Here is a 21,247-nt window from a genome sequence, read left to right as displayed (position 1 = left end):
TGAGCTGGGCCCACTCAAATTCTCAGGAAAGTCTCCAGAATTCCTCACACGTCCAAATTTACTTGGGGGATTGTTTGTACCACGACTCATGGAACTGTCCCCTCACCCTGCACCCCCCCCCCCCCAACCCAATAGTCCGAATGCAGCCTGGGGATTACATTCTCTCGGACAGTTCCTTTAACAATGTGGGAGCTTCAAGTGCCCAAATACACCTGCTTCAGGCAGTATTACAGGGGCAATGAAACTGATTTACCCGTGCTTATGGAACCACCACGCAAAGTGAGCTTTTATTCTCGTATTAAAAATGTATGGATCATTGATAACTCCAAACAGGTAATCGATAGCATTCACAGCATGATCAACTTGGGTAAAACGAAATGTCTGTCAAATTATGATTGTTTTTTCCACATTAGACACAAACCTTCCGCATGAAAAACTCAGAGCTACTTTTCACAGAACAGTAGATGAAGCATTTACCAGAGGTGGTAAATTGTACATTACAGTCCAGCAACTAGAACTGACACTCGGTAGGTAGAGAGCATACCTCTGCCGGGCTGAACAGGTTATGTTTTGTATCCCACTGATAGGCCAGATCTGGATCAGGACTTGACCCCAAATCGAATCTGTTTGTTCTTGTCACCTACCCAACTCATCCACCAAGTTTTGTCATAACTTGTCCATAACGTTTTGATATATCTTGTTATTATATTGTATTGTGGGTTGGAACTATTACAACTACGCATGCGCAGCTAAAGGGTGGAGTGACTCCCTTGGGGGAATTGACCCTTTTGCATTCCCTCGAGACAGGGTTAGGACAGGAATTTGTAGCTTGTTCATGGATGGTGCTGGCGATGACTCGCGTACTGTTCGTGAAGGACACCGTGGGATCTTTAACGTCCATCAACTAATTCTGGCAGCCGGACTGTCCTTTTAACATCCATCCGAGGGACGGAACACACATTGATGGATCACCTTACCTGGGAAACACCGGGATGACATTTTATATCTGGATCAGCATTCAAATCCAGGCTAGACAGGTTGCAGGTGAGTGTGTGTACCTCTAGGCCACCCTGCTAGCCCAAAGGCTGGGAAAAGATGCCAAATCTGAAAACAAATCTTCTCTCTCTCTTGGAGGGAGTGAGTATGACTAATAATAAATTCCACACCAATTTTTTTGATAAACGACATATTTTCCCTTCCACATTGTACGAATGCCTCTTGGATAAAAGCTCTTCTGTGATACCGGTGCAGGTGAAATACTCAGATAAATTCATTGGAATCTCCCGCAATGAAGCTAACTCCGAGGGCCTTTCACTCACTCACCGCAGGCAGGTTGGTGGTCTTTCCGTCTTCTACCGACTCCTCTCCGGCCTTGCTCCCCCAGCTCTCTCTGTGCTCTGTCCCACAAATATTCCCACAGGTCGCACAAGATCTGCCAGCAACCCTCTTATGGTTAAACTGCCAAATTCAAGACTCTCTGCTCACCTTCACTCCTTCATTCCGCTTTTTTCCCACCTCTGCAACAAACTCCCTCACTCTCTTCAATCCCACTCCTTCCTCCAAGTCTTTAAAACAGCTCTTCAGCACCATCTCTTATCTTCCCCCATCCAAAACCTTCATCTTTTCTACCCCCGTTAATTCACCTCAGATCCACTTTTTTGAAATACCGACTTCTCTCCTGGAAGTCCTAGCAGTGTCCACGTGTTTGTTTTAACCTCTCCCCCCCCCCTTCCCATGTCTTCTCCCCCCCCCCCCAAGCCCTCTCCCTCCCACAGATCTCCCGATGTCCCTGCTCTCCATCTTGTTCTCCCGCTCCCTTTATTATATGTTTTATGTGTCAGTTTGTCTTTGTTGTGATCAATATTAGCTCTTACACGAGCCTCGACCTTTTATACACAAAGGGGGGCAGGGGGGGGGGGGAGTTTTAAAAAGAGCATTACTCCACACAGCACACCTAGGCAGATGGATGCTAACAGAGAATTACACTTAGGAGATTAAAAGTGTTTCTTCAGGTCATAACATGAAATCCAATGGAATCCTATTATATTCAATGAGGCAATTCCCTGTATGTACATATGTACATCTGAAAATCATAGAAAATAAGAACAACTAGAACGAGCAATCAAAAATTGCATACTCTGACCCAAACTTGTTGTTTTTGTAGTACGTATTTTATAGATGTACTCACACTCTAATTGTACATACTTCCTGGAGGTACTCGGTTTGAAAAATGTTAATGTGTCTAATTTCGCAAGTGATGTGCGTACAAACAAACAGACAGTACGTATTTTATAGACGTGTTTTTGTAGTACGTATTTAATAGACGTACTCACATTCTAATTGTACATATTTCTTAGAGGTACTCGATTTGAAAAATGTTAATGTGTCTAATTTGGCAAGTGATGTGCGTACAAACAAACAAACAGTACGTATTTTTAAATAGACGTGTGTTTTTGTAGTACGTATTTTATAGACGTACTCACATTCTAATTGTACATACTTCTAAGAGGTATCCGTTTGAAAAGAGTTAATGTGTCTACTTTCGCAAGTGATGTGCGTACAAACAAACAGACAAACAAATAGACCCATATGCAATACTTTATCCTCCACCAAATCAACAAGTAATGGGGTTGGGGTAAGAAGCGTTCTTCTTCTTTAACAAACAATTATTCCCACGTTCCTGTGGATTTGGCTGGTGGAAGATTAGCCCAAGTCTTTCACGAACCGGCTGGGAAGGGCTGACGTTCGACTAATGGTTCGGACAGGAATTTATAATTTTTTCCCGGTGCTGGTGATAGCTCGCCTACTCTTCGTGAAGGACATCGTGGGATCTTTAAAGTCCACCAACTGGTGCCAGCAGACGGGACACCCAGTTTAACAATCGTCCGGGGTAAGGCGGACACATCGACGGCACACTGATGAATCACAGATTTACCCAGGGTTGGGAAGCGTTAATGGGGGCAATAAAGATGATGGGTGATTGGTGAGGTTGGTGGTGCACTGACTGCTTGAGGTCTTGGAGGAAAAAGTTGGAAAGACTGGCTTCTGGAAGACGGTTCCATAGAAGGGATAAACGAGAATAATAGAGATGAGGTGCGCAGCGAGCCTGGATTTTGGAGGTTAATGAGGAGGAGGTCAGTGGAAGAACACGTGTATCACGGAGTTACTGGGGAGGGTCGGAGGACCTGACCGGGTGGAGGGAGCAATGTTGGAGGATAGACGGTAGAAAACAGAGGCCACCACCCTGCCTGCGATGTGAAAGCGGCAGACATTGTGCTTCAGCCTCGTCACATGAGATCTTTCTGTTTCGTATGCAGGCTTGTGGCTGGTGGTTGCATCATTTTCTGGAAGTCTGGCTGTGCCGTTGATGCAGTGCCCCCTGTTACCAGTAAGGATGTCCTCATTTTGCGGACCTCGGAAGGATGACAGACTGATTCAACCAACCTGGTGTTAATTCAACGGCAAGACATGGACTCAAATTAAAGATCCTAAGATCCAAAGGCAGAAAACGTAACCGTTAATTGCCAACATCAGACTTCACGATTAGCATTATTACCTCCACCATCAAAGGTGGATGGAGGTTATGTTTTCACCCTTGTCTGTTTGTCTGTCCGTTTGTCTGTCCTTTTTTCTGTGAACAAAATATCTCAAAAAGTTGTGGACGGATTCGGACGAAATTTGGCAAGAGATGTAGCGGATGTGACAACGACGAAATGATTCGATTTTGGTGAAGATCCGGATTCGGCTTGTATAATTTTAAAGTGATTCTTCACTATTTTGAGATGGGGCCAAAAACGATACAAAGCAGGATATCTCAAAAAATTGTGGATGGATTTGGGGGAAACTTGGTGGACAGGTTGGGTGTTTGACAAGGCCAAATAGATTCGATTTTGGTGAAGATCTGAATATGGATTCAGATATGATAATTATTAAATTTTTTATTGATTCTTCACCATTGGGAGATGGGGCCAAAAACGATACATTGCAGGATATCTCAAAAGGTTATGGATGGATTTGGGGGAAACTTGGTGGACATGTTGGGTGTTTGATAAGGCCAAATAGATTCGATTTTGGTGAAGATCTGAATATGGATTCAGATATGATAATTATTTTATTTTTTTGTGATTCTTCACCATTGGGAGATGGGGCCAAAAACGATACACAGCAGGATATCTCAAAAAGTTGTGGACGGATTTGGACGAAACCTGGTGGACAGGTTGAGTGTCTGACAAGGCCAAATAGATTCGATTTTGGTGAAGATCTGAATATGGATTCAGATATGATAATTATTTAATTTTTTAGTGATTCTTCACCATTGGGAGATGGGGCCAAAAACGATACATAGCAGGATATCTCAAAAAGTTGTGGACGGATTTGGACGAAACCTGGTGGACAGGTTGAGTGTCTGACAAGGCCAAATAGATTCGATTTTGGTGAAGATCTGAATATGGATTCAGATATGATAATTATTTAATTTTGTAGTGATTCTTCACCATTGGGAGATGGGGCCAAAAACGATACATAGCAGGATATCTCAAAACGTTGTGGACGGATTTGGACGAAACCTGGTGGACAGGTTGAGTGTCTGACAAGGCCAAATAGATTCGATTTTGGTGAAGATCTGAATATGGATTCAGATATGATAATTAATTAATTTTGTAGTGATTCTTCACCATTGGGAGATGGGGCCAAAAACGATACACAGCAGGATATCTCAAAAAGTTGTGGACGGATTTGGACGAAACTTGGTGGACAGGTTGGGTGTCTGACAAGGCCAAATAGATTCGATTTTGGTGAAGATCTGAATATGGATTCAGATATGATAATTATTAAATTTTTTATTGATTCTTCACCATTGGGAGATGGGGCCAAAAACGATACATTGCAGGATATCTCAAAAGGTTATGGATGGATTTGGGGGAAACTTGGTGGACATGTTGGGTGTTTGATAAGGCCAAATAGATTCGATTTTGGTGAAGATCTGAATATGGATTCAGATATGATAATTATTTTATTTTTTTGTGATTCTTCACCATTGGGAGATGGGGCCAAAAACGATACACAGCAGGATATCTCAAAAAGTTGTGGACGGATTTGGACGAAACCTGGTGGACAGGTTGAGTGTCTGACAAGGCCAAATAGATTCGATTTTGGTGAAGATCTGAATATGGATTCAGATATGATAATTATTTAATTTTTTAGTGATTCTTCACCATTGGGAGATGGGGCCAAAAACGATACATTGCAGGATATCTCAAAAGGTTATGGATGGATTTGGGGGAAACTTGGTGGACATGTTGGGTGTTTGATAAGGCCAAATAGATTCGATTTTGGTGAAGATCTGAATATGGATTCAGATATGATAATTATTTTATTTTTTTGTGATTCTTCACCATTGGGAGATGGGGCCAAAAACGATACACAGCAGGATATCTCAAAAAGTTGTGGACGGATTTGGACGAAACTTGGTGGACATGTTGGGTGTTTGATAAGGCCAAATAGATTCGATTTTGGTGAAGATCTGAATATGGATTCAGATATGATAATTATTTTATTTTTTTGTGATTCTTCACCATTGGGAGATGGGGCCAAAAACGATACATAGCAGGATATCTCAAAACGTTGTGGACGGATTTGGACGAAACCTGGTGGACAGGTTGAGTGTCTGACAAGGCCAAATAGATTCGATTTTGGTGAAGATCTGAATATGGATTCAGATATGATAATTAATTAATTTTGTAGTGATTCTTCACCATTGGGAGATGGGGCCAAAAACGATACACAGCAGGATATCTCAAAAAGTTGTGGACGGATTTGGACGAAACTTGGTGGACAGGTTGGGTGTCTGACAAGGCCAAATAGATTCGATTTTGGTGAAGATCTGAATATGGATTCAGATATGATAATTATTAAATTTTTTAGTGATTCTTCACCATTGGGAGATGGGGCCAAAAACGATACATAGCAGGATATCTCAAAAAGTTGTGGACGGATTTGGACGAAACTTGGTGGACAGGTTGGGTGTCTGACAAGGCCAAATAGATTCGATTTTGGTGAAGATCTGAATATGGATTCAGATATGATAATTATTTAATTTTTTAGTGATTCTTCACCATTGGGAGATGGGGCCAAAAACGATACATAGCAGGATATCTCAAAAAGTTGTGGACGGATTTGGACGAAACCTGGTGGACAGGTTGGGTGTCTGACAAGGAAGAATCAATTCAATTTGGTGAAGATCAGGATCCGGATCCAGCTCGTAGAATTTTAAAAGTGATTCTTCACCATTGAGTGATATGGCCAACCAGGTGGAGGTATGCTCTCTATTGAGTGCCGCTCGAGTTAATACATGATATATTAAACCCCCAAGCAAGAAGGCTATAGTTAAGGCATATTAAGAATGTTGTAGAATTACCATCATTTACAACATCCTTTAAATGTTTACAAATGACGAGATTGGTGGATTGGAACAGACTTGTGAAAGTGGGTGTTGTCGTTTAACTTGTGTAAGTTTTGATGTGTTGTTCTCTCATCGTCTTATGTTAAATTTCCGTTATGTGTTTGTTTCCTTTTGTTGGAGCTGAATGTCCACTGAACCATTTTCCTTGTGCTGTCATTATTTCCTGTGCCCACGTGTTTACAAATGTCCCACGTTGCTCACATCTCAGTGGAAATCAATGTAATAAAATATTTCATTATTATTACTATTATTATAATTATTATAACGTGCAATAATATTGTGATATGATAAAATCGAACGGCATACGGTGACGTCACCAAACATTGACACGAGGTGAGAGTTACATCATCCATTTCTTATTGGGCGACGAGAGATCACGCCCCCGCCCATTGCCGTGGCGACAACCAATAGGATGCCTGTTGCCAGTCACGTGGTCCTTGCTACAAGTTAAAAACATTGGAGCGAACGTCGGCTCGTTCATTGAGCGATCGCTTGATGTGAAGGAAACTTTGAGACTCCTGATAGTTTGTTTTTAAATTTATATCGTTTTTGTTTTTCTTGTGTTGCTTGCGCTCGCACACGCCGATAGTTAACGGCACAGCCGCCGGGTTTGTGGTGGTCGAGGCCAACGGTCCTGAGCGCATCGCCATTCCTGGTCGAGCCGTCGCGTTTTCTGAGGCGAGGAAGAAGAAGAAGAAGAACGCCGAGGAAGAATCCATCCATTTGCAATTTTTTCGGTCGAAGCGCTTCGTGCTTGTTGTGCTCGAAACGAGGTTGTTTTTTTGTGGATTCGTTTCCGGCCCGCCTTGTTATTTAATAATATTTTTTACAAATTTTAAATTATTTGTTCTTCATTTTAACGTCTCGGCGGTGGAGCGGTTATTCGTGGACATTTTGTAATTGATATAAGCTGCGGCCATCGCACAAAGAGCGAGATGGACGGGCGACCCAACACCGCCCCTGCCGAGCAAGGTAAACAAAACAAACACCACACGAACACCCGATCGCATTCCTCCAGGTGATTGCGAACGAGAGTAAATGAGGTGTGTGAGGAAACGGTGCTACATGAACACTTTATTCATTCCTCCTCGGTTCGTGTCCTGCGCTCTTATCGTCGTCGTCGTTGTTTTCGTTTCCTCAGGTGAGATGGTGTCCCAGTCGATGGTCGCTCCGGCCGAGGAGTTCAGCGACGACCTGAACGGGAACTGGAGCTCGGAGGACAAGACCCTGAACGAGGCGCGAATCCGCGCGCGCGAGAAGCGGCGGCTCCGCAAGAGCTCGTCCCGCGACTCCGGACGCGAATCCTTGTCCGACGCGAACGGGGACACGAAGAACGGCTCGGCCAGTCCGAGCAAACCGGGCTACGACCGGCGGTCTCGTAGCGGGAAAGGAAGAGGTCTTCCCAAGAAGGGTGCGAGTCCCCCGAGGGTGCAGGGCGGGTTTGTTGTTTGCGGAGAGTAGTGAGGTGGATGTGTGGTGACACCTTTTGGCGTACCTGTCATATACCTTTCGGTGACACCTTTTGGCGTACCTGTCATATACCTTTTGGCGTACCTGTCATATGTGCAAAGTTTTTGTGAAAGTGCGTGTCTCGTGGACGTGAGTGACGCGACTCGTTGTTTGGGATTTGTTGTTGTTTTTTTCATGTATTCGGTGCCCGGACACGTCGGCTCCTCTCCTCTGTCTCTGCATGTTTGGTGTTTTGTTTTATTTAATTATTTTACTGCCTACATTAACATTTTGTGCTTTGATGTATTTTTAATGCCGCTTGTACCCTTCGGCCATTGTGCCTCCCACGAACTAATCCGCGGAGCTCGGTAACCTTTGGGAACTAGTGAAACGATAAATCTGCATTATTTACATTGTAACGACTTTGTAGGAGGGACATGGTTTTTTCCCCCCCTTTAATACAACTGGCAAGGGTACCTGCCCTAGGGGCGGGGCTTCAATTGTGAGGCCCAAATGAAAAGGCAAAATATCAGAAATTGAAGGTTTTTTTTTATTTTAAACGATTTAAATAAACATCCGTTAAATCATATCACACGCAAATCATCAAAATCTAAACAGTATTTGTAGAATTTCAATAAGAGCCACATCACTGTTCATATCGGTAAATATTATTCCATAAACTGGAAAATTTGAAAAATTGGAAAAACAATATGGCCTATTTTACTCCAGGGGGTACCAGGATTACCCACTCAAAATTTCGTTGCGATCGGTTCAGCTGTTTTTTCGGTACCTGGGAACAGACAGACCGACATTTGGTGAATTATCGTAAGATGCAGTAGCTGCATCGATATATTTATCCCTTATTGATGTGATGAGGTTTGTACCACGAGGTATTTTTTTGGGGGATGTGGGGTTTAGGGGAGGGGTCTGTGGTTCCAAGATGTCCACCTGTCGAGTATCTATGGTATGCACCATCAGATTGCTGTTCTGCTTTGTTTTGATTTTTTTATTTCACCGTCTTGGGTGGCAATATCACAAGTCACAAAACACCCTGGGGATATTGTTTCGTAATATCATTAATATTATGCTATTTATCATCGGTATTATTACTTTTGGAAAAACGACACGCAAAACGCTTTGGAGCAAACCGGGCTACTCCACGTTAGCGACAGGAAGGTTCTTCTTGTTAACCCTTGTGGATATATAGACTACAGTAGATCTGGTTGTGCTAACACTTGGGTATATAGACCAGTAGATTTGGGCGTGTTAACACTTGTGGGTTATATAGACTACAGTTGATCTGGTGGTGTTGCCACTTGTGGGGTATATAGACTACAGTAGATCTCATCATGTTATTACTTGGGTATATAGACCACAGTAGATCTTCGATCAGGTGCGTTTGTCGACGTGATAAGCATCGACTGATGTCTGGATTCCTCCAAATGTATTTCAGTTTAGAGTTAAACAGCATCAGCGACTGTGTAAAAAGGTAATCGCAGGTGTTTGTGGTTTATAATTTTTTACTTCTGGTTTGAGGTGCTCCCACAAAAACGTCACGATAAGCTATTTATACACGTTAACACAGCATTTGGTCAAGGAGGAAAAACCCCTTGGAGGTGGGATATTGGTATTGTTTTGTAATACTAGCGTGACTCGGCGCGCTCCGCGCGCCTCACCACACGTCGTTTCAGAGGGGTAGGCATCTTTGACCATTTCGGTGTATTTTGGGTCTTCAGGGTATTTTGGATCCTCTGGGCCTTTAAGGATATTTTGGGTCTTTGAGGTGTTTTGGGTCTTCGGAGTATTCAGGGTCTTTTTGAGCCTCGGGGCCTTGAAGGGTATTTGGGGTGTTTGGTGTCTTTGGGGGTCTTCAGGGGTTTTGGTGGTCTGAAGGGTTTTGGGGGAATTAAAGGGTCGTCAAAGGTCTGAGGGGTCTCAGCAGTCTTAACGCAATCAAGAGGGTTAATTAAGAGGATGGTAATTTTATTTGAAGAAGAAGAAGACGTTTTCGTCGCATATAAACATAGCGACATACATAACCATATACGTTTGCTCTATTATAATAAGATTATTATGCTATGAGTAGTTTTATTCGAAGCTGCCTTGGAAAAACGCCACTATAAAGCTAGCTTAACACGGATATACACCTCAAGACGCAGCCCCATTGGTGGGGAAAACACCCCTTGGTGAGGGGGCAAATTAATTTGCTACAACCTTCATTTTGTGATCCTTAGTCCTCCTGTCTAGTTTGGTTGAGATTTGATAAGGAACGACTGAATGTATCACGGTCAAAAAATCATCAGACAGACGGATAGTAGAAGGTAACCTGTTTGAACTTTGTGCTGGGAGAACAAACGGGGTGTGGGGTGTGACCTGGTGATGCTCTCACCTCGCCACCCTGAGTCGTGATGATGGAAATCCAGGTTTAAACCCCACATACTGTTTCTACTCGTGTCCCTGTAATTTGTGTAAATGTACCTGGAAACCAAGATGGTGGATTGAACCTGTTTTCCCACAATTCCTTGCGATAAGCATGTGACCACAATTTGTGTGCCCAAGGTTGTTTTTGTTGAGCAGGTCTTTTGCTGATTCCCCCACAAATGGTTTGATTATGTTGCCGTGCAGGTGGGGCTGGTGGGAAGGGGGTGTGGGGTGCCCCGGGTCAGGTCTATGACGACGAAGAAAATGTCGACACTCGCGATCCGAACTACGATGACGATCAGGTACAGTTCACCTGTAGGCTTCGCCACCTGTTAAGCATCTCTGGTATGCACCATTGTATTACTATTTTCTTTTTCTTTTAAATAGCTTCGAGAAATGTTTGCATTTCATTAAAGTTCACGTGTTTGAATCCAAACTTTTTGGGTGTTTTTTTTTTTTTTTAAACAATAAATAAATAAATAAAAACAGAAATTTGGGGTGACCTGTTGGGGGTCCCACTTGAACCCCTGGATTGTAGTAATGGAAACCCAGGTTAACTCCCATATAGTTTTTCCAATGTCTGCTGTCCTTGTAATTCATGTAAAAGTCCGTACGTTGGCATCTGTTGTCCTGTATAATTGACAGGGTGTTGCAGGTGTAGCACGCTTACCTGGGTTCAATAACCACCTGTTTTGCTGGATTGGTGTTTTGTTGGACCTTGGACCATCTCTTGGATGGATCTTCAGCCGGAGATGTCTGTTAACCCTCTTTCCTCTTCCTCCTCCTCTTTCCCCTTCTACTTCCACCCTCTTCCTCCTTCCCCCCCCCACCCCCAGTTCTCCACATCTTCCTCTCAATCCCACACTCCTCAAATCTCTTCCACGACCTCCCTCCACCTTAATCTGTAGTCCTCTTGATCTTTTCGCTCTTACTAGCTCATTCCATGCTGTTAAGTTGTTGGAAGATAAATCCCCCTGTCTTGAGTCAATGATTTATTGCCAACACCTTCACTTTACCAAATTTAATATTCCTGCACCAATGGCTTTGTCAACCGTCCAGCCCTGGCCAAGGTAACCCACCCATGGCCAAGCTAACCCACCCATGGCCCCTTAACCACCAAAAGGAGGTTGACCATGCGGAGCGGTTTATGAAGGGTTTGTGCATCGTGCACTCCCATTGGTGCCAAGCGTGAATGTCGTGTCGTGTTGTGGTTTGGATGATTACCGCCTTGGCCTAACTACCTGTTAACCGTGTGTGCGCATGGCCTCCCTTCTCTTACCAAGGGTGATTGTTTTTACGAAACGGTTGTGCCTGAGCTCGACGGGGAGACACTCGAGAAATCCGTGGCCCCCATCGTCAAGGAGTACTTTGAACATGGTGACACAAAGGAAGTTCTGGTGAGTGAGCGAGTTGGGCACGATGAAGATTAATGGAAAAATTGGTATTGGCATTCAGTTCATGACGTGGTATGAGCTGTATCTGGATTTATTTTGATTGCTTTTGTATTTATTTATTTAGCCAGAATTGCTTTTAATACAAAAACGCATGAGATGCATGAAAAGTTGGGGGTGGGCACGAGACTCGCCAAAAGGTTGGGGGTGGGCACGAGACTCGCCAAAAAGTTGGGGGTGGTCACGAGACTCGCCAGAAAGTTGGGGGTGGGCACGAGACTCGCCAAAAAGTTGGGGGTCGGCACGAGACTCGCCAAAAAGTTGGGGGTGGGCACGAGACTCGCCAAAAAGTTGGGGGTGGGCACGAGACTCGCCAAAAAGTTGGGGGTGGGCACGAGACTCGCCAAAAAGTTGGGGGTCGGCACGAGACTCGCCAAAAAGTTGGGGGTGGGCACGAGACTCGCCAAAAAGTTGGGGGTGGGCACGAGACTCGCCAAAAAGTTGGGGGTGGGCACGAGACGTGCCAAAAAGTTTGGGGTGGGCACGAGACGTCAAAAAGTTGGGGGTCGGCACGAGACTCGCCAAAAAGTTGGGGGTGGGCACGAGACTCGCCAAAAAGTTGGGGGTCAGCACGAGACGTGCCAAAAAGTTTGGGGTGGGCACGAGACGCGTCAAAAAGTTGGGGGTGGGCACGAGACTCGCCAAAAAGTTGGGGGTGGGCACGAGACTCGCCAAAAAGTTGGGGGTGGGCACGAGACTCGCCAAAAAGTTGGGGGTGGGCACGAGACTCGCCAAAAAGTTGGGGGTGGGCACGAAACTCGCCAAAAAGTTGGGGGTGGGCACGAGACTCGCCAAAAAGTTGGGGTGAGAAACTTTCCATTCCGGCCTTTCATGCGGGTTTCGCACCTGCGTCAATGTGCGTATTGAGCTTCTCGGTTGCAATTCTTTCCCCACTTGTACTCTTGTACTGGGAAATGTCGGGCAGAATGCCAAGGAAATTTGCTTTCGAGCAGAAAATCAATTCCCCGAGGTGAAGTACAAGTCGAAAGTTTGCTTGTGCTTTGGCTCAGTTTACCGAAAGCACCTGACTGTCCCATCCACTCTCAAGGTTTCACTATTAATTGGTCTAAGGTGCCGTGCAGGAATGGTTAATCTCCACTTGCCTGAATTATTGGCAGGTGCTGCGTTCACCTCGAGCAACACATGCACACCTTGATTTGATATAAAAGCCAGTTTCTTTTTCTTTCCCTCTGATGGTTGAAACGTTGAATGCTTGCCGAGTCGTGAGCCGATTCTTTGTTCGTCAATCGCTTCATGTGCATTATTGTGTTGTTTTCAAATGGGAATCTGTCCAAAATGTACTTTTTGCATTTGTAATTTGTTTGTACCATTTGCTTTGTTATCTCCGCCACAAAAGGTGGATGGAGGTTATGTTTTCACCATTGTCCGTTTGTGAACAAGATATCTCATAAAGTTGTGGACAGATTCAGACAATTTTGTAGAGATGTGTAGCGTATGTGACGAGGACGAAATGATTAGATTTTGGTGAAGATCCGGATTCGGATTAGTCTACAAGAATTTTAAAAGTGATTCTTCACCATTGGGAGATAGGGCCAAACACTATACATAGCAGGATATCTCAAAGTTGTGGACGGATTTGGACGAAACTTGGTGGACAGGTTGGGTGTGTGACAAGGAAGAATATATTCGATTTTGGTGAAGATCTGAATATGGATTCGGATATGAGAATAATTTAATTTTCTAGGTGATTCTTCACCATTGGGAGATGGGGCCAAAAACGATACATAGCAGGATATCTCAAAGTTGTGGACGGATGATTTTGATTAAATGTGATTCTGTATTGTGATTTTCTGGTCTACTCTGGGTTACAAAACGTAAACTGTTCACCTGGCGGAGGTATGCTTTCTACTGAGTGCCGTTCTTGTTTTGGTAGAGGTGGTGAAGGGTGTTTCCTTGCTCCCTGCTTCTTTCTCCTGCAAATGTGGAATTGTCTTGGATGTTTTGTCAAAAGGTCGAACTTGTTGTGATGTGTGCCGTGGCCCAAAGACATGAACACGTGCTCTTTGGAGTGAATTTTTCAGCAGTGTTTTTTTTTTTTTTTTAAATAGCTGCGATGAGCAGCTCTATGAGAGGACCGCGTTGTTGTTCTTGTTGTTGGGGTGCCTTTTTGAATAGCGCATGCGCATACACTCGGCCGTGCGTTGGTATGAGGTGAGAAAATATTGCAACGGATATCCTCATGATTCTACATCTACACGTCGCAGCTGGTGACCACACTGTGGTCATTTTTCTCTTGTTTTACTTTGTTTCGGAACCCCACAGTCGGTGCTGAAACTTTGACTGCTTGAAGTGATGCTGTAGACCATACTGGGGCTGCAAGGATAGCTTTGAGCTGTGCACGTTCCACACTCTTTGGAGCAGCGTAATGTGCGATGCATTTGCATGGAGGGGGCGGAAGTGTTGCGATGTGCGTGCACATGCCACGTACATGTCGGGCTCAGGATTGATATGTGAACCTAGGTTCTCAACATGAGGCAAGGCAGGTGTCGTGTGGTAGAGATCTGGGTAGGGTAATGCTTGGATTGGGTTGGGGTGGGGTTGTAGTTTGTCTAAATCTTTGAACATCGGAAACGAAAAAAGTAACATGACATTTCCTGGGGCTGTTTTTGTGAGTGCAGTGTGTGTGGACTTCTTGTTGTCGTGGTATTTGAGGGAGGGCAGTGGGCCAACCCACCTTGGTTCCTGATTGGTTACAATGTACCCGTTTGTGCTGTGATTGCTCAGCATGTTGAGCTGACGTTGCCCTTCCTTGACTTTGTGCAGCAGGTTTAAAGCTCCAGTGTTAACTTTGTCACTGAAGCTTCAAAAGTGACCATTGCATCATTAATCTGACCTTGTTGCATCTTTAACATCGTGACATTTAAATAGCTGTGATTGCCTTGAGACTTGTGGCTTCGTGCAGATCAAGCGGACGTTTTTTTTTTGTTTTTTTCTTTCTATTTAATTCCTTTATTTATTTATTACCCTCGCCAGAGGAGAGGGTATTGCATTTGAGTCCGTCTGTCTGTTTGTCCGCACAGAATAAATATGATTTTCTCTGCAACCGTTGGTCCGATCGACAGGAAATTTTCACCGTACATGCAAGTCCACCTGTAGAATTTAAAAAATAATTATGACGTCGCAAGTCACGTGGTTCGGCCGCCATCTTAGAAAAACCGAAAAACTTTGCACCTCTATATCTCCGAAAGCGCTGAATAGAAAAAAATTGAGACATGGCTCATTGTAAAGAACTCTCCATGGGGAATAAAATGTTAATGGTGTCATAGGTGCCTCCATTATGACGTCATAATTCGACAAGTACAAAACATACGATCAAGATGAAATTTTGAGTGTCATGTCGGCATAAATTGGTGGAGAAAAAAAAAAATGACGTCATCGGTCACGTGGTTCGGCCGCCATATTTGTTTTAAAACAAAAGCCATAAAAGCCCCTGAAAACACATCCTGGTGAGGGTCTGCAATCTCCGATTGCTCTTTCTTGTTTTATTTTGCCTTTTTGCTTACTGCTGATTGAATGGGTTTTGGTGCCTGTCTGTCTGTCTTGGACCGAGATACAATCGGTCATTACATATCCAATCTCGACCAAACTTTACAGGGGAACTAAGGGTTACATGATGGAGGTTGCAGCAATTTAACTCCCTCTGCCCCACTCCAAGGGAGATTTGTGCCTTCCATGACCTCTATATCTCCGTGGTTCGGCCGCCATCCGTGTTGAGGTGTTTAATGGGGCCCACCTTCTGGACGTATAAATTGTAACCACAAACGATTCAGTCAATTCTGTCCAATGTACAGTTACCTTTTTGTCCCCCGTCGCACCGCGGAGCGAAAGGGGGACTATGGTTTTCCCCTCCGTCCGTGCGTGCGGGTGTGCGTGCGTAAGCGAAGGACCGCATTCGAATTTGGTGTGTGGGTGCAACCCACGTCAAAATCCAAGATGGCCGCCGTCATGTATGTCTGATGCCATGTGTCTGAACCTTGTGAGCGGAATATCTTGAAAAATAAACGAACTACGACCTTCTAATCTGGTGTGTGGGTGTATCGAGGCACAAGGAAGAACGCTATTGAAAATTGGGTCGCCACGTCAAAATCCAAGATGGCCGCCACCATATATATATGTCTGAACCTTGTGAGCGAAATATCTTGAAAAATAAACGTGCTACCTTCTAATCTGGTGTGTGGGTGTATCTAGGCATAAGGAAGAACGCTATTGAAAATTGGGTCGCCACGTCAAAATCCAAGATGGCCGCCTCCATGTATGTCTGAACCTTGTGAGCGAAATATCATATTGTTGCGGATATGGGATTTGGCCTCCATCCATATCCGCTTGTAAATATTCCCCTATTTCCCCAATACTCCCCAACTATCCCCAATCCCCCATTCCCTAGTCCCATTGTCTGTAAACAACACTCTGTAGCCCCGACCTCCCCCTTTTTCCCCCATTAAATGTCGTACCCAGGTTCACCGCATCTCACGTAGACAACTATAGGACATCTTGCTAGTTATTCTTAGTCTATGTCAGTTAAGGACTCGTTTCCATTAATTCTGACTCTTCGTTGCACCAGAATGTGATTGTATGGCACCAGTAGTGAGTTTAGGACCTCCCAATACCTCCCCGCATCTCTTCCTCATGGAACTACAACAACAACAACTACAACAACAGCGGGGGGCGGCGCGGCGTCGGCGCGGGGAGTGTGCGTCCTCACTCCGGCTTGGTTAGCCGCCATTGCCCATGTGCTCCGACGGGGTTACCACACAGGGGCTGACTGTCAGCTCCTCGTCAAGGGCGGAGCCCGGTAACCCCCCCGCACCCAATAAGAAGCGGCGGACCGATTCCATCTGGGGCGGAGCTAACGAGCCGAGGGCGTGTCACTCCCCGCTGGATATACGCAGCCACTTACCGGAGGTGACGTAAGATGCGCCCCCAGCTTGAGGAGAAACAGACGCCACCTCCAGCGCGACGATACCTCCCCGCATATCTGGACCGGACCGTGTGGATCCTGTCCCTGAGCCAAGGTGCACCTTGAGCCATCGATTCTGCCCTTCCTTGCCATCAATCCCTGTGTGAGTCAGTCTTGTCCCGTTTATCTGTGGTCTGTCGGGGCTAATATAAGACCGTGTTTAAGTGCCCACCTTCCTATGCTGTACCTCTTGTCCGTGTAATCTAAACGTTCTGCATACATATATTATAACCTCCTCCGGAGGTCTTGAGAACTGTACCCCTGGTGTCGTGTCATTTAACCCAGCCGTTGTGTCCTTTCCTTCATTGATCTAGCATAGCGCGATTCGGCCAACGTTCGAGTGGAATCGGGTAAACTGTGCAGACGCGGTCATACCAAACCGCTCGGTAAACTAACATCCAAAACCGCGTCTGTAACAATATCATAGCATGTTTTCTGTGTCTTCCACTTTGTCAACTCACATCACTTCCCCGACGGGGGACCTACGCGTAACGCTTGTTAAACTAAGAAGTTTGGAGGAAACCTGATGTGCTTAAGGCATTCTGTACTTGGCACGGCTCCCTCAGATGAACGGATCAGAGGAATCTCGACTTGCTAGGCCTAGGTAAGCGAAGCGGCAATGATCTTCAGCGTTAACAAAGCTGCTTCCACGAGTCTTTACGCATTAGTGATGAATCCCATTGCCTGTCTGATTGTTCTTGCCATCAGATTATATGTGGACCGCATATGGATTGTTTCTAACATATCTTGAGGCCTCATACAAGCTTATTAGTGATGGAACACGTCCCTTCTCAACATGTTGATCTCATGATCCAGATTTTATTATTTTTAAAAAATGTTTAAATAAAGACCAGGCTTTTCACTTTCCCCCTTCACTGTCTGCGGCAGTTTCATGAAGTCCTCTTTCCTTTCTGCCAACAGAATGGTACCGTCAGCATTCCTTGGATTGTCGATGCATCTTCCTCCAATCCCAACTCCAGCCTCTGTCATAAAAGTTATATTTTTCGTCAAAATTATTATAACCGCAAATTAATCGGTCAATTCCATCCAATGATAACATGAGGATGGCCTCGAGCCGTGCACACTCTCCTCAAACCTGTGTAGTCTGGTCTAGAATACCAGCGTTCCACAGGCAGGGTGACCATCGATGTGTGCGCCAGTCCTCGGATGGATGTTAAACTGGCGTCCTGTCTGCCATCGTTAGTCGGTGGATTTTAGACATCCCACAGCGTCCTCCACGAAGAGTAGGTTCGCTATTGGCGGAACCATGAACAAATTACAAATTCCTGCATTGTCCTTGGTCGAACGTCAGGCCTGGCTCGCCGGTTCGTGAAAGACTTGGGCCAAACTTCCCCCAGCCAACCCCACAAGAACACGCGAATAATTGTGCCTATTAAGGAACAAGATCATTAACGACCCACGTTAAACCCTCCTCTCCCTTTCGCTCCTGCAGGGAGCGGGTGTTTCTCGTCACTGTTTAAATCAATTGAAACGTGGTGGTTGCGACTGCCTTGGGCACCTTTCTTGCAGCAATGTTTCGATCTTGTGCAAAATGTACTTTGTCTTGTTGGATCCTTGTGCTTGGTGTGGAAATCCGGAGGGAGCTGAGAGAGGGAGAAGAGTGTGTTTGCAATTTAGCATTTGCCCCCATCCACATTAATTTGTTCTGTTGAGGTTGTAGCTTTGAAGTTTATTTGGTTACCTGCATGTTTGCTCGTTTTATCTCTGGGAAAGTAATTTGAATTTGCTTTATAGTTTCCAATATTTATTTATCCTTCCAAGTTGAGACATTACGATATCGATATCTATGCAAGAAGGCTGCCGTTAAGTTTTTGCAGACATGGTGTTTCACAGAGTACTTTAAATGACTTTATTGAATGGTATTTAGTCCATCCTCTATGCAGCGGAGAGGTGAGTGCGTGTGTGCGTCCGTCTGTGTCCTCCACGCCATAGTGTTTTTAAATTTTCACGTTTTGTCAAATTTGCAGCCATCCCATGTTCCGGACCACCAAAGGTTTGCAGATGTTATGCTTTCACCTCTGTCTGTTTGTCCGTCTGTGAACAGGATATCTCAACGTTGTGGACGGATTGGGACAAAATTTGGTGGAAAGGTTGGGTGTGTGATGAATAATTCAATTTTGTGAAGATCTGAATCCATATGAGAATTTATTTTGTGATTCTTCACCATTGAGAGATGGGGCTAAAAACAAAGTATAGCACGGCATAGCAAAAGGTTGTGGACAGATTCGGATGAAACTTTGTGGATGAGCTGGTCAGGTGACAACGAGCCAATTAAATTTTAGTTGAGGTATGGATTTCAGTGGGATACAAAATGTAAACTGTTCAGCCTGGCAGAGGTGAGTGCTCTATCGAGGGTCGTTCTAGTTAGAACATGGATGAACAAGCGTTACGCCTAGGTCCCCCGTCGGTGAAGTGATGTGAGTTGACAAAGTGGAAGACGCCAGGCGGCCATCTTGAATTTTGACGTGGCGACCCAATTTTCAATAGCTTTCTTCCTTATGCCTCGATACACCCACACACCAGATTATAAGTTGGTAGTTTTTTTTTTTTTTTTTTTTTTTTTTTTTTTTTTTTTTTTTTTTTTTTTTTTTTTTTTTTTGTATACAATATCGAGGCTCGTGAAAGAGCGAACATTAATCACACAGAAAGACAAACCGACACATAAAACATATAACATAGGGAGCGGTAGACAAGATGGGGAGAGAGGGGGAAGGACACAAACACAACATTTGAGAGCAGGGACCGAGAGACATGGAGACATGGAGAGATCTGAGAGAGGGCGAGGGCTTTGGGGGGGGGGGGGGGCGTGGGAAGGGGGCAGTGGGAGAGGTATAAAACATATGGACACTGCCAGGACTTCCAGGAAAGAAGTTGGAATTTCAAACAAGGTGGATCTGGGGTGAATTAGCGGGGGTAGAAAAGATCAAGGTTTTGGATGGGGGAAGATAAGAGATGGTGGTGAACAGCTGTTTTAAAGACCTGGAGGGAGGAGTGGGATTGAAGGGAGTGAGGGAGTTTGTTCCAGAGGCGGGAGAAAAGAGGAATGAAAGAGTGAAGGTGAGCGGAGAGCCGAGATTTCGGCAGTTTAACCATCAGAGGGTTGCTGGCAGATCTTGTGCGACCTGTAGGAATATTTGGGGGACAGAGCACAGAGAGAGCTGGGGGTGCAAGGCCGGAGAGGAGTCGGTAGAAGACAGAAAGACCACCTACCTGCCTGCGGTGAGTGAGTGAAAGGCCCTCAGAGATAGCTTCATCGCGGGAGATTCCAATAATTCTGAAAGCTTTGGTTTCAACAGCGTGAAGCCGAGCTAGGTGTGAGGCAGGAGCACCGGCCCATAGGGGAGAACAGTATTCCATTGAGCTGCGGATGAAAGCCTTGTATGTGGTGAGGAGCTCAGGTGTGCCGAGGAAGGACTTCGCACGACGGAGGATGCCCAGTCGGCGACTGGCTTTGGAGGCCAGCTTGGAAATGTGGTTTTCCCAAGAAAGATCATGGCAGATAGTGAGACCCAAAATCTTGAGCGACAGAACTTCTTGGAGAGGATTGTTGAGAAAGTAGATGGGAGGGTTGTCCAGTCGATCTTTTCGGAGAGACATAGTAAGAGTGTGAGATTTGTCAGGATTGAAAGACATGTTCCACTTGTTTGACCAGTCTGTGATTTTGTCCAGGTCTTCAGAGAGTGAGGAGGCAGCAGACTGCCGATCTGAGGGAAGAGGAATGGAGCGGCAGAGAGTGGAGTCATCAGCAAAGAGATAGAGAGGATTTTCGAGAGAGTCAGAGAGATCATTGATGAAGACCAGAAAAAGCACGGGGCCCAGAACACTGCCTTGGGGAACTCCAGCCTGAACAGGAAGAGGAGATGAGAGAAACCCATTCAGGGCCACACGTTGACGACGACTAGAGAGGAAGTCCGCCAGCCATGCGTGGAGATTTCCATGGATACCAAAGGAGGAGAGTTTGGTGAGCAGAGCGGGGTGCCAGACCGTGTCGAAGGCACGTGATATGTCGAGGGAGACAGCTCTAATTTCCTGTTTGGCATTGAGGACCTCCATCCATTGTTGAGACAGCAGAAGCAGCATGTCCAGAGTAGAGTGACCTGGTCTGAAACCAAATTGATGATCAGAGATCAAGCCATTGGAGAAGAGGAAAGATTTCATATCAGAAGCAATGATGGATTCCATGACTTTGCTGATAATTGGGAGAAGGCTGATTGGTCTGTAGTTGCTAGGATCTGTTTTTGCACCTTTTTTGTGCAAAGCGGTGATGTTGGCTGATTTCCAAGCAGATGGCAGTTGACCTTGAGCAAAAGAGAGGGTGAAGAGAACAGAGAGAGGGTGAGATAGAGCAGCAGAGCAGGATTTTAGGACCCGTGGGCTGATGCCGTCGGGTCCAGTTGCAGAATCAGAGTCGAGGGTTGACAGAAACTTTTCCACCTTGTCAGGAGGAAAGGACACGGAGTCCAGGAG

The 21,247-nt window shown here is 45.2% G+C and overlaps 1 protein-coding gene across 2 annotated transcripts in view; it reads left to right on the top strand.

Moving 5' to 3' along the window:
* Positions 1 to 6,904: 6,904 nt before the first annotated feature.
* Positions 6,905 to 21,247, top strand: part of PDCD4 (programmed cell death 4) — a 30,290-nt gene continuing 15,947 nt past the window's right edge. Inside the window, exons 1-4 of one of the 2 annotated variants that reach the window (XM_068111018.2) lie at positions 6,905 to 7,432; positions 7,602 to 7,871; positions 10,535 to 10,632; positions 11,614 to 11,727. In XM_068111018.2, the coding sequence (XP_067967119.1) occupies positions 7,396 to 7,432; positions 7,602 to 7,871; positions 10,535 to 10,632; positions 11,614 to 11,727 (519 nt within the window). In that variant the 5' untranslated portion in view covers positions 6,905 to 7,395. Of the gene's footprint in view, positions 7,433 to 7,471; positions 7,504 to 7,601; positions 7,872 to 10,534; positions 10,633 to 11,613; positions 11,728 to 21,247 lie in introns of those variants that run through there. The other variant, XM_068111020.2, reaches the window with a different exon arrangement.

This window comes from Myxine glutinosa, chromosome 3 (genome assembly GCF_964187855.1).
Source record: "Myxine glutinosa chromosome 3, kmMyxGlut1.1, whole genome shotgun sequence".
NCBI lineage: Eukaryota > Metazoa > Chordata > Myxini > Myxiniformes > Myxinidae > Myxine > Myxine glutinosa.
Note: the sequence above shows the minus strand (reverse complement) of the source record. Positions and strands in the feature narration are given on the sequence as shown.